General features: G+C 39.4%; 1 protein-coding gene across 10 annotated transcripts in view; it reads right to left on the bottom strand.

The window, feature by feature from the left end:
- PRKCA (protein kinase C alpha) overlaps positions 1-14,750 on the bottom strand; it is a 306,310-nt gene that overhangs the window by 285,262 nt on the left and 6,298 nt on the right. For all 10 annotated transcript variants that reach the window (XM_053298397.1, XM_053298399.1, XM_053298401.1 and 7 more), the window contains exon 2: positions 4,962-4,993. In XM_053298397.1, the coding sequence (XP_053154372.1) occupies positions 4,962-4,993 (32 nt within the window). The remainder of the gene's footprint in view (positions 1-4,961; positions 4,994-14,750) is intronic.

The following is a 14,750-nucleotide window of genomic DNA, read 5'->3' as shown; positions in this document are numbered from 1 at the left end:
CCTCTTCTCTGGATGTTTTTAGGAAGGATCTTCTAAACATACCTGTTTAGTCAGGCTTTTATTTTATAGTTTTAAAGTTTTAGAGTTTTTAATCTGTATTTTAAATTGTTTTAACTGTGTTAATGTTTTAATTGTTGTGTTTTTAGATTGTAAACCGCCCAGAGATTTGCATATGGGGCAGTATAAAAATGTGCGTTCTAGCTAGCTAGCTAAATAAAGTTTTAAAAGTTGGAACAGTACAATTATAAACAAATATTTAGACATATGCCTTCCATAGCCAGCAATTGATCTGGAGTATGTTTTCATATCAATATATTTTTATAATAAATCATGTTCATAGTTGAGAAGTGTGGGAGCCAGTTTCTGATCTACTCCACCTATTGAAGATGAAGTAACAAAACCATTTTAATAGTGTTTATTTAAAGAGTTTTAAAACAAACAAGCAGAAGAACACTATAATATCACTACTGTTCCCTCTAAGGTGTGTGCATGAGCGTGCGTTCACAAGTTTTCTGATGTCTGTTCAGTTAATTTTAGAGCCCACTCAGGTTGAATCAGGAAGGCCCCATTCTGAGAGCGCGTACACTGTCTTGATACTGCCACCCAGAACAAAATGAATTCTGCACAGAGATGAAAAAAATTAGAGGGACCACTGAATATCACTGATAAGTAATCAGCTGGTCATAGAAGAAATGCCCGCCATAAATCATACATAAACTAGAAAAACTAGGAAGCCCCAGTGTATGTGTCTCAGTTTTAAATCATTAATGTTGTCAATCAAATTGAAAGTTAGGTTTCTACCTTTCCTGGGCCCAGTTAAATTCCAAAGTGTAACGTTTTACCATACATAACGCCCCCCTCCCCCCTTCTATTGGAGGAAAGAGATGGTAATGGCACTGCCAGGGTTTGTGGTCATTTCCCCCCAGAGTTTCAATGTATGCAAAGAAGTTAAACCATTTAAATAAACAGCATGTAAAAACAAGCAAAGTAGAGGGGCCTATTTTATGGTCACCAACTCTAAACTTGCAATCTAGAGGAATATACTGTTTCAATGTATCTTGTGCACTATTTATATAAAAATTACTGGAGGTGAAAAGTGTGTGTCCCAAGGAATTCTAGTGCTCTTACACAATCCATTAGTGCTCCTCCTCAGGTCTGAAGCAGACAAGCCATATGAATGCCTCCTGGCCTCACAATTCTCTAACATATTTCTCTCCTTCCCTGAAGTAATTATGTGTTGTTCCTCAAGAAAAATAATTTGTTCAAAAATGGAGCCAAGAGAAAGCAGGCCAATATTTCATACAATGAAGAAAATACAGCTAATAAAAAGGAGCAAAGCATTGTGCTTATCTTTCACTTATTTCCTTAACATACAAGCATTCATATTCTGTGGGGCGGGGGGCATTTTTAGATTTGTTAAATTTCCTATAATTTCCTTGTCATGGCTTCACATAATTTGTATTAGAATAAATGCCATTAATTTCACAGTCAGTTTGTTCTCCTGCTTACTCTTCAAAATAAACTGTCAGAATGTGTATTAACAATCCTAAAATTATGTTTGCAGTGCAAAACCAAAAAGATAGCTTATGAAAGAATGATAAACTTTAGCTACATAAGAAATTCCTAACAGCAAATAGCCTTAAAATAAATGTCACTAGTTTACAAGAAGTCATCAGTTGAAATAGATTTCCAGCACTTTAAAAGTTATACAGTTGAATTAAACGAAGAAATATTTATCACAAACAGTTTTATCAGTGACAGAAAGTTGGAAACTGAGTAACACACTCTGTCTTTTTAAAAAATGCAAAAGGGTCAAAGGATACAACTGGAATCCAAAGAGCAGAGTGCATAAGCAGAAAAATCTATGTACAGTTTTCAGCTTTAGAAACATGAAATTTTGTTTATTATGGAAAATACTAGATAAGTCAGTATTATTATTACCAATTATCACCATGGGGGAAATTAGACTGAGAGATAGCAAGCTGAGTAAGGCACGCCAGTAGGTAAACGACTGAGAAACATTTGAACATCCCAGCTCAAACTCATAGGCACGTTTGACATCTCACTTTCACCTTTAATGTAAGGTGAAACCTTTAATGTACAGGAAAAATTTATCTAGCTTTCATGGTCTGCCATATTTTACTAACTATGAAGTCACAAAGGAAGAGTTTACATTCGAGTTTCCCTTTCAACCTAAGAAAAATTCAAACTCCCTGGTTCATAGCTCAAGCTCTTAGCCACCACATTATATACACTCAAGCCTCATGCTGTATCTATTATATTAATTCTCCTGGGTGTGCCTTAGAATGTGTGTCCCGGCACCCAGATGATTGGCTGGGCAGCGGAGGCGCCTGATTGGCCAAGGCACACCCAGGCAAGCGACGGCAGCGGGCCCAGCCCTGGAGGCCAGCGGCGGGTCTTGGCGGCTGGGTGAAATGGACCCACCAGCCAGAGCCGCTGGATCCAGCAGCACTGAGGCGGCGGAGAAGCCGTGCCACGGCCACAACAAGGAAAGGTTGGGCCCGGCCCAGCCCAAGGAAGAGCCCATGGGAAGAGCGCAGAGAGAGAGGGAGAGAGAGGGAGAGAGAGGGAAGGGGTCGAGAGAGGGAGGGGGTCGAGAGAGGGAGAGAGAGGGAGGGGGTCGAGAGAGGGAGAGAGAGGGAAGGGGTCGAGAGAGGGAGAGAGAGGGAGAGAGAGGGAAGGGGTCGAGAGAGGGAGAGAGAGGGAGAGAGAGGGAAGGGGTCGAGAGAGGGAGGGGGTCGAGAGAGGGAGAGAGAGGGAAGGGGTCGAGAGAGGGAGGGGGTCGAGAGAGGGAGAGAGAGGGAGGGGATCGCTAGAGGGAGCCAGTAGGGGGACACGTGATGCTGGAGACATTTGACAGGCGCGCGGCAAAAGGGAGCAGTTAAACAATGGTTGGCCACTCTCTGTATCTGCCACAGTACCTGCACAGTAGAGACGGAGACTGGGGGACTTGGTGTAAAGATTGACAAAGAAAAAAGGACCATGGTAGAGTAACAGGCAGGCGGGGGGACTGAAGGGCTGTGGCGAGGGGACAAAGCTACAGAGAGCCAGACTGTGAGGAAAACAGTCCCCTACAAATACTCCCCCCTACCCCCCCCCAAAAAAAGTACTGAGGGCAGGGGGAAGGGGCCAACAATAGCCACAATCAACATTCAACAGAGACTTCTAGGACCAACACTGGGGCAAGAGGTGGGGAGGATCGAAGGCGAGACACTGGGGCAAGAGGGAGGGGTAGAAGGTGAAACAATGGGGCAAGAGAGAGGGGTGGAAGGTGAAACAATGGGGCAAGAGAGAGGGGGGAAGTACTGTGTCATTCCCCAGCAGCTGACCCACCCACCAAAAAATAAAATAATTTTTTAAAAAAACCCTGGGGGCTTTAAAGAACAATACTGGGGCAAGAGGTGGGGGGATGGAAGGCAAGACACTGGGGCAAGAGAGAGGGGTGGAAGGTGAGACAATGGGGTAAGAGGTGGGGGGAGGTACTGTGTCATTCCCCACCAGCTGATCTGCCCACCAAAAAATAAAACTCCAAAAAGTAAGTAAACTACTGCACAGATGCTATGTGCGGGTTCAGCTAGTATAAAGTATTTCATGAAATACATGAGTGCATGCTATATCCAATCAAGCCTCATGTATAAGCAGATCAATGAAATATGGGGGAGGGGAGAGGAGAGGGCAGGAGAAGAAAATATTTCTTTTTTAAAAACATGTGCCACATCAACTCCAAAACTTACCAGCTGCTTTTTTAAATTGTCCACTAATAGTGAAAAATTACTATTACTAATTGCCGTTTTCACTCAACCACTTTACAAAACCAATTGCCATGGTGGAAAAAAGTAACTTACACAATTAATCAAGCACTAATAATAAGGACTTAAATAGGAAGGTAGCTAACTAAAAGATACTAATGGTGCAAAAGTATGCCATAGGCATGAATGCAGGTGAAAACATGGATTCATGTAGAATACTGAAATGCTGGTCAAACTACAGATTTATTTTATTTTTTAAAAAACCACTAATGTATTAATTATAAATCTAAGAAGGTTTACAACAGGCATCTTTAAAAAAAGAATATGGGGAGGAGGCATAGATCACAGGTAGAACACATGCTTCACATGAAGAAGTTCCCAGGATCAGTCACCAACATCACCAATTAAAATGATGTCCAATAGCAGGGCTGGAAAATACCTCAGTCTGAAACCCTGGAGAGTCACTGCCTGTCAGAGCAGAGAGTACTGGGCTAGACAAACTCATGGCCCGACTTGATATAAAACAGCTCCATATGTGCATATTCAATAAGTATGCCTCAGCAGAGTCAAAATAGGCACTGAACAAAAGATGCAACTCATGTTGTTTGCCAATAATGCAACTTACTCAAATGAAGAATATATTTTGTGTCCCAAGACGTAAAATATTTCATTATTACAGTTGACATTATATTGAAATTCATGCATATCAAAGTGTTTACAGTATTTCACTCTATATAATCAAATACACATATTAAAAGGAAACCAAAGGTCCATCTGAATGCATTAATGAAAATCATGTAGATTGAGAAAAGATAAATTAGAGAATTAAAGGAAGCCCAATAAAGAGTGAATCCACTTTTCAGAACACCCACACACAGACAGCAATTCCCGACAAGAAAAATGTTCTTTACAAAAATAAACCACAAAGATTCTTTTCATGAAAAATTAAATAGTGCTCTATATGCAGATTACATGACATTTAATTTTAGGAAACTCTGCTGAAATGAAACTCTTCTGTGCATGATTCACATTTCATGAGAAAATAAATGATTAAACAATACACACCCTTTTAGATAATTTAATTCCTTCCTGGCACACCTAATTTCTTTTTAAGCTATATCTTTCACATTTTTTCTGGATCTAATAATGAAAAGAGAAATGGAAGCCATTATTAAACTATTTATTACTTACCTTGGCACTGAAATCCTTGTTTCCCAAACCCCCTAGAAGAAAGAGAGAGAACGGTAGAAAAATTTAGCAGAGATAATTTTTTACATTAAAATATCAAACTGTAGTATGATTAGAGCATTTACTGTCAAAGCAAATAGTTTTGTTAAGACCTGCTGATTTCTTAGTGGGGCTAGGTATGCTTTTCCAGCCATGTAATTTCAGGTTGCAACAGTCTTCTCTCCATTCCTCTTTCAGTATCTTTAAATTCAACAAGGAATAATGAACAATTAATTTGTAATTACACAATGTCACCCTTTATTGATGCAATATGGCATGCTTAACAGCATGACAAGTATACAGGTTGCTACAAGTACCCTAACTCAGATTCTCACTTGAACATATTTTCTGAGATTATGTCACAGCAGAAGAAATGGTTTTTAAAAACCTGGTGTGTTGGTCTTAAAAGTATTTTTTGTTTCCTTAGGGTGGATCTCATTTGAAAATTCAAGAATTACATTACATTCACAATGTTAACAGCCATTGCAGGATTCATATTATCATTACTTTTAATGCCCTTTATGAATGTAGTCATTCTAGCACCACCATTAATAACTAATTATTAATTTACTGGTTTCAATCGCAAAACAATATTACTGTCACAGGATCACAAAATTATACTACTGTCACAGGATATCTGGTAGTATCTTTCTAATCATTTGCCATAGTAAATGGGAGATAGTTTCTAGCAGAAACAAAAAAGAGTACTGTGGCCAGAACCAAATTTACTATAGCATGGACCACTGTGTCTACCAGATGCATGAAGTATAATCCTAAACACAGGTGTCTGCATACATGTGAGTGAATACATGTGCACACATGCGCACACACATGCACGCACACACACACACGCACACACACAGAATAAAGGAGTAAATAATGAAACCAAATGCAAAAAGAAATGCAAGAGGCTAAATCTACTGACAATTTGTAACTGAAGTAATACACGATAACATTCTAGAAATGCTAAGTGTGTAATGGTATATAAAACAGTAAAGTGATATTAAAAAAACCTTTGTCCCAATTAACACCCTAGGAGATGGTGTCAGGCCTCATTGTATATTCCAGTTCAACCAATTCTCAATTTAGTTTTTCTTTGGATTTTTTCTATTGAAGAATTGTCACTTTAAGGTCTCCAGCAGGTCTGCAGCACTTTAACCTGGAACACCCTGAACAGCTTTTTTTTAAAAAAAGAAAAAAAGAGGATCTGATTGCAGCCCTCTTCTCCCAGACTCAGCCAAAATGGACTTATATGTAAGGAGTACAATATGGGAAAACTTTTGTACATATTGACTTGTGTCAATGATAAGAATTTACCATGCCAAATTCTTAAGAATTCTTAATTACATGCAACGGAAGTAGAATTGCAGCCATGAACATTGAACACAAATGCCAAATAGAGACAATCAACTGTGTGTTATCCTAACACACGGCCTTTAAAAAAAAAATTGATAATACTTTATGCACTTCCATTTTTAAAAAAATGCATTAAAGAGTTTCTACGCAAATACTTCCTTCATTTGCTCCCCCTCTCCAAGATGCTTTAATTTAGCTGTTTATGCTGATACTATAGTTTATAGCAGGGATCCTCAACGTTGGGCCCCCAGATGTTCTTGGACTAACTCCCATAATCCCCAGGCCCAATGGCCTTTGGCTGGGGATTATGGGAGTTGAAGTCCAAGAACATCTGGGGGCCCAACGTTGAGGATCCCTGGTTTATAGTATTCTGATCCAGCTGCAAAACAGTGATCCGGGTCTCATGATCAGTGAGACCCGGTTTCTGCAGCAGAGCAGGGAGAGTGGGCTAAGCTCATTCTCCGCGCTCACGATCAGAGAGGGAGCCCTGGGCAGCTCACGATTGCTGGCTCCGTGATGTGGACCAACAGAGTCACACTTCCTCTGTCAATTCCCAGTTGGAGATCATCCATCAGGCCGACCAAGGCAGTCTCCACCTCATAGCCAGCTCGGAAGCCAGTTTGAAATGTGTCTAGATAATCAGTTTCCTCCAAGACTGTCTGGAGCTGGGAGGCCACCACCCTCTCATTTACCTTGCCCAGCCACAAAAGGTTGGAGACAGGCCTGTAGTTACTGGAGGCCTGTAGTGACTGTAGTTATTGGAAGGCCTCCACAAATGAAGGGATCAGAAAGAAAAAAACTCAGACAAAAGAAATGCAAGGAGAAAATCAGGGAGGTGAAAAGAGAGTTTGAGAAACATTTAGCTACAAGCATCAAGGGGAAAAACAAAAACCTCCTTAAGTACATTAAGGAATGTACATTAAGGAATGTACTTAAGGGAACTTGTAATGTACTTAAGGAAACCTGCCAGGGAGGTGTTTGGTCCTTTAAATGACAAGGGAGTGAAAGGGATTAAGGAGGATATGGAGACTGCGGAGAAGCTGAGTTATTTCCATTTGTCTCCACAGCAGAGGATACTGAGTGTATACCTGCTCCTGAACCAGGCTTCTCAGAGACAGAGGCAAAGAACTGAGTCAGAGGTGATAAGAGATGATGTTCTAGACTGTCTTGAAAAATTGAAAATTAACAAATCACCAGAACCAGATAGCATCTACCCAAGAGATGCTTTAAGAACTCAAATATGAAATTTATGACCTTGCAAAAATATGCAACTTATCCCTGCAATCAGGCTATGTACCAGTGGGCTGTAAAGTAGCCAATGTAACATTAATTTTCAAAAAGGAATCCAGGGAGAGCCAGGAAATTACAGGCCAGTTAACTTAACGTCTCAGTTCAGTTCTGTTTTGTTTATTTATGATCACTGACCAGAAAAACATATATTATTATTTATTATTGTTTACACAGTCAGACAGGTGTTACTGACTGGTTTGCTTTATCCAGACATCAAGTCCTTCCCAAGGACCTGGGATGGCTGAATTTTATTATCAATATTGTTCTTGTTGTTATTATAGATATCGTCGCAGAATATAGGCTGTTCCCAGTAAAGTTGCTTTTTGTAATTGGCTGGTGGTGATTTCTGTTGCCCCTATGGTGTTGAGGTGCTCTTCAAGTTGTTTTGGAATTGCACCTAGGGCGCCAATTACCACTGGGATTATTTTGGTCTTTTTCTGCCACAGCCTTTCAATTTCAATTTATAGATCTTTGTATTTTGTGATTTTTTTTCTATTTTTTTTTCTTCTGCTATCCCCTGGTATTGCTATGTTGATTATTTTGACTTGTTTTTCTTTCTTCTCGACTACAGTTATATCTGGTGTATTGTGTGGCAGATGTTTGTCTGTTTGTCGGAAGTCCCATAGTATTTTTGTATCTTCATTTTCTACCACTTTTTCAATTTTATGGTCCCACCAATTTTTGGCTACAGGTAGTTTGTATTTTTTGCAGATGTTTCACTGTATCATCCCTGCTACCTTGTCATGCCTTTGTTTGTAGTCAATCTGTGCGATCTTTTTACAACAGCTGATTAGGTGGTCCACGGTTTCATCTGCTTCTTTACAAAGGCGGCACTTGCTGTTTGTGGTTGATTTTTCAACTTTTGCTCTTACTGAATTTGTTCTTAGTGCCTGTTCTTGTGCAACCAGTATTAAACCCTCTGTTTCTTTCTTCAAGTAACCATTCTTAAGCCATTGCCAGGTCTTGGTGATGTCTGATTTTCCACTTATACTGTGCAAATATTGACCATGCAGTGGCTTATTTTTCCATTTTTCTGCTCGGTTCCTGACTTGTTCTTTCTTGTAGGCCTGCTTTGTTTCATTGGTGTTGAATAGTTTCTCATTATTGATCATTTGAAGTGCATCTTCTTCACTGTCCTTGATATATTCTTCAAGGCCTCTTTTCTCCTCCTCTACTGTTTGATGGGCTTGCAGCATTCCTCTTCCACCTGAGCTGTGAGGGAGGTATAGCCTATCGACATCACTGCGGGGGTGCAGAGCATGATTGATGGTCATGATTTTCCTGGTCTTACGATCTAGTGTCTCTAGCTCTGCCTCGGTCCAGTCTATTATTCCTGCAGTGTATCTGATAACAGGTATAGCCCAGGTGTTCCCGCCATTGAGTTTGGACTTGAGGATTTTTCTAACTCTCCTGATGTATTCACTTCCAATTTTTCTTTTAACTTCAGTGTGTGCAATGTTATCCGCCTGGAGAACGCCCAAGTATTTGTAAGGTTCTTTCTCTTCCACGTTCTTGATGTTGCTTCCATTGGGCAGTTCTATTCCTTCTGTTTTTCTTATTCTTCCTCTGTTCATTATTAATGCAGCACACTTGTCTTGTCCAGACTCCATTGCTTTATCGCTACTGAATATACGGACGGACAGTGTTTAGCAGTGATTCGATTTCTGACTGGGACTTTCCATACAACTTCAGATCGTCCATGTACAGCAGATGGTTGATTTTACTTGATGTTTTAGATATTTGGTATCCGAGACCTGTTTTGTTTAGTATTTGTGAAAGTGGAGTCATGGCAATTACAAATAACAGAGGGGATTGTGAGTCCCCTTGGAAAATACCTCTTCTAATGCTAACCTGTCCAAGTGTCTCGCCATTAATTGTTAACTGTGTATTCCACATGCTCATTGCTTTTTAAAATAAATATCTGAATGTTTTTGCCAACACTAGTTGTTTCTAAACATTTTAGTATCCATGTGTGAGGCAATGAGTCGAAGGCTTTCTTGTAGTCAATCCATGCAACACTGAGATTTGTTTTTCTTCTCTTGCAGTTTTCTAAAATCATTTTGTCAATCAGCAGCTGGTCTTTTGTGCCTCTGGTGTTCGGGCAATTTCCTTTCTGTTCTACTGGAAGCTGTTTGTTAGTTAATAAGTGTTGCATGACTTCATCTGCTATTATTCCAGTTAATAATTTGATCATGGTTGGCGGGCAGGTTATCGGTCTATAATTACTTGGAACTGCACCTTTTGCTGGGTCTTTCATTATGAGAAGAGTTTTCCCAGTTGTTAGCCATTGTTCAATATCACCTCCTTGCAAAATGTGATTGAACTGTTCTGATAGTTATTTATGAAGGCTTATTAGGTGTTTAAGCCAAAAGCCATGCAGTTCATCGTCGCCTGGAGCAGTCCAATTTTTAATTTTCTTTGTTCTTTCACTTATTAATTCTGGTGTTATTGTTAGATCTTGCATTTGTTGGTTACATTTTTCAACCTCTTTCATCCAGTCTGCTTTTTTATTATAATCTATTGGATTGTCCCATAATTTCCCCCAGAATTGCACTGTTTCTTCTTTATTGGGTGATTCTATGTTTCTTGCAGTTTCTCCTTCTATGCTTTGGTAGAAACGTCTGTGATTCAACTGGAATTGGAGATTCTGCCTGTGTTGTGTAATTCTGGCTTCGTATCTTCTAATCTTCTTTGACACTGCTGTTATTTGCTGTTTTATTATTTCCAGGACTTCTCTAATTTTCCTTGAATCTAGGTGGTATTTTTGGATCAGATACTGTTTGGTGTTTTCATTCTTCAGCTTCTTGTCTTTCATATCTTTCAATTTACTAGCATCTGAACTAAGCCTGGCAATTTTATTTTCTAATCTAATCTTCCATTTAGGTGATGTACTACTTTCTTTTTTTACGGGTCCACTGACCTTATATCCGAGCTCTTGTGTTGTTATTGTTGCTGCACTGTACATTAGTTGATTTGTTTCTTGCAAGTTATTGGTTGATATTTCTGCAAGTGCAGCATTGACATCTTTTAATGCCTGAGCAAGTTGTTTTTTGACAACTGTTTTTAGAGCTGGAAGTCGAACCCTGGTGGTTGTTTGGTTCATGTGCTCAGTTATTTTTTGCTTTAGTTCTTGTTGTTTTTCTGTTCAATGGCATTCGGGTTTTTGAGGTGAAGGCAAAGGGGAGGTTCCCTGGTTTTGATTTTGAAACAGTTCAGCAACAGTGGCATCCTCTATTTCCAACACCTCCTCCACCTGCGCCTGAACAACTTCTTCAGTTGGTGGTAATTCTTCTTCCATATCTTCAGCCTGTGTTGATCTTTGCAGTTCTTCCAGCTCAACTTCTGTGAATACTTTATTTCTTATTATGAATCTTCTCTGGTCTGCTAGCCTTTATTCTGTTATTTCTGTTCTGTTATGTCAATTATTATTTCTTGTTTACACAGTCAGACAGGTGTTATTGACTGGTTTGTTTTATCCAGACATTGAGTCCTTCCCAAGGACCTGGGATGGCTGGATTTTATTGTCAATTGTTATAGATATCGTCGCAGAATATAGGCTGTTCCCAGTAAAGCTGCTTTTTGTAACTGGCTGATGGTGATTTCTGTGGCCCCTATGGTGTTGAGGTGCTCTCCAAGGTCTTTTGGAACTGCACCCAGGGTGCCAATTAATTATTTATTTATTATTATTATTATTATTATTATTATTATTATTATTATTATTATTATTATCATCATCATTGATTTCTATACTGCCCTTCCAAAAATGGCTCAGATAAATAATAAATAAATAAGATGGAACCCTGTCCCCAAATGGCTCACAGTCTTAAAAGAAACATAAGATAGACACCAGCAACAGTCACTGGAGATACTGTGCTGGGGGTGGATAAGGCCAGTTACTTTCCCCGCTAAATAAAGAGTATCACCACATTAAAAGGTGCCTCTTTGCCAAGTTAGCAGGGGTTAGCTTTGCCAAGTTAGCATATACATTAATCTCAAACAATACACAAATCCAGTCATTTGTGAACCTTATGAAATCTAACTGTACTGATATACTCTTACTTCAAATTCTAATGGCAATGAGAAAAAACTTAGCAACTACATAAGTAATTTTGTCATCGTTATCAGATAAGTGATATGTAACATATAATTCATTCGCGCAGCCAGAATAATTTGCTAGGAGGGATACTATTAACTCATAATGAATGTCCCTGTAGAAACTACAGTACAACAACACATGGGATAATCTCAATAGTCAGTCAGTTTTTATTACAGCCGTTGGCCAGCCAAGAGATAAAAATCAGAATAACAAATATAACTAATATACACAAATAGTGACTGATAATTACACACAATAAAACAGTATACAAGCATCCAGGATAGATTACTTTAAAAGCAGTAAAACAACTCCTAAAATTGAGACCTTAATCTCATAGCAATATAAAAAAATTTAGCCACCACTTTTGTGATCTCACAGCTAGTATCCGCAAGGCTATATTGTGTATAAAAAAGCTCACACCTTCCAGGAAATCTAGCTAACAGGGGGGAAATAAGTTCTTCTCTAGCACCTTGATACAAAGAGCAATATAACAAAACATGGGTAACAGTTTCCAGGAGACCAGAGCCACAAGGGCAGAAAACCGTAGCTGAAGAATCCTTAGCGAACCTCCTTTCCAGAAGAGAGGAGGGCAGCACATTTAAGCGAGCCCGAGCAAACACAACCCAAAACTTGGAGAAGTGAAGCGTTGTTAGATAACTTGCACCTCTATCTCCCATAGGGGGGGAAATCCCAAAATGTAGGGGAGAGCAGGTCCTGTTAGCCAAAGACGCAAGTTCCTGATGTTCAATGTCATGCAACCTTAGAAATAGTATTTCCTTCACCTTATTATTCTCCAGAGTAAGTAGTTCAGAAGGAGAGAGTCCCAACTGCATTATTTTGTTGTTTACATAAGAGAACCTGGGGTTAGGATAAGAGTCCAACCATAAGTAACAGAAAAAAGAAAATCCCCAGATCTCTAAACAGAGTATAATCCATCTAACAAAAGTGGATTCCCAAGCTTTACAGACTATAGAAAAAGACCCAGATTCCAAGCAAAGAACAGAATAAGGCACACACCTAGGCACTGCAAAGATTGCTCTTAGGAATATAGACTGCACTCTCTCCAATTCAATTGTTACCCCCTGTATCCATAATGAGGCTCCAAAAAGTAATTGAGCCACAATCTTAGCCCGAAATACCTGGAGTGCCATAGGTATATACTGGCCTCCTTTAGAATAGTAGAAGCGCAAAAAAGCACTAAGAGTTTTATGGGCTATATGGATGGAGGACAGTCCATGGGTATTCCAGTTAAGATTATATTGGGGGGGGGGGAATGCCTAAATATTTATATTTGTAAACCTGCTCAATACGGTTCTGGTTTTCAATGCGGTTCTCAATAGCACCTGACTTGCAAGGACATAACCATTGCACATAAGGGACTTTTTAAATCCTGCCTTCAAACACAGCATAATTTAATGTCTGTGCTGGGCAAATCGATGGAAAGCATTCTCAAAGATAAAACTGTTCACCATATAGAAGAACAGGACCTGCTGAAGGAGAACTAGCATGGCTTCTGCAAAAGTAAATCTTGCCTTTTGGAGTTCTTTGAGAGTGTCAACAAACATGTGGATAAAGATGATCCAATTGACACAGTATACTTAGACTTTTAAAAAGTTCTTGACAAAGTTCCTCATCAAAGACTCTTGAGCAAACTCAGTAGTTATGGGTAGGAATAAATGGACAGTTTTCACAATGGAGGGAAGTAATAAGTTAAGTCCCCTGAGGGATTTATTCGTAAATTATCTAGACGTTGGGGTAAGCAGCAAGGTGGCCAAATTTGCAGATGACAACAAACTATTTAGGGTAGTGAAATCCAAAACAGATTGCAAAGGGCTCCAAAAGGATCTCTCCAAACTGGGAGAGTGGGCAACAAGAAGACAAATGAGGTTCAATATTAACAAATGTAAAGTGATGTATATTGGGCCAAAAAACCCCAACTTTACTTATACGCTGATGTAGTATCAGTGACTAATCAAGAGATAGATCTTGAGGCTGTGGTGGAGAACTCATTGAAAGTGTTGACACAATGTGCGACAGCTGCGGAAAAGGCCTATTCCATGCTTGGAATCATTAGGAAGGGATTGAAAATAAAGCATATACAATTACAGAAATCTATGGGGTGGCCACATTTAGTATTGTGTACACTTCTGGTCACCCTACCTCAAAAAGGACTTTATAGAACTGGAGAAGGTGCAGAAAGAGCAACCAAGATGATCAGAGGCCTAGAGCACCTTCCTTACGAGGTAAGGCTACATCACCTGGGGCTTTTTAGTTTAGGAAAAAAAGAGAGGAGGTGACATAATAGAGGTCTATAAAATTATGCATGGTGTGGAGAGATTAGAGAGAGAGAAAATTTTCTCCCTCTTGCATAGCAGGTGAACCAGGGGGTCATCCCATGAAACTGACTGCCAAGAAATTTAGGACAAACAAAAGAAAGTACTTTTTCACACAGCTCATAATTAACCTATGGAATTCTCTGCCACAAGATGTGGTGACAGCCACTAGCCTTGATGGCTTTAAGAAGGGTTTAGATAAATTCATAAAGAACAAGTCTATCAGTGGCTGCTAAGCTGTGGGCTACAAGGCCACTTCCAGCCTAAGAGGAAAGATGCCTATAAATACCAGTTGCAGGGGAACAACACCAGATGAGATAGCTCTTGTTTGTGGGCTTCTCAGAGGCATCTGGTGGGCCACTGTGTGAAACAGGATGCTGGACTAGATTGGGCCTTGGGCCTGATCCAGCAGAGCTGTTCTTTTGTTCTTATGTTCTTAATATATAATCTATCAGGATTTTTTAAACTTTATATATTTGACAAAATGAATTATCTACAGTACTTCAGATATTAAAATATGCTGAAGATCAAATTAATTACACATAGTTGATGATTATATCTCCAATAAGTTTACCTTTAATGTGTTAAAATAAGTGTAACCTATCTATAAACATTCAAGGAGGGGTTCCAGAATGACCTGAAACAACTCCATATCCCTTTTTTTAAAACTCAAGTGAA

Source organism: Hemicordylus capensis, chromosome 2 (assembly GCF_027244095.1).
Source record: "Hemicordylus capensis ecotype Gifberg chromosome 2, rHemCap1.1.pri, whole genome shotgun sequence".
NCBI lineage: Eukaryota > Metazoa > Chordata > Lepidosauria > Squamata > Cordylidae > Hemicordylus > Hemicordylus capensis.
Note: the sequence above shows the minus strand (reverse complement) of the source record. Positions and strands in the feature narration are given on the sequence as shown.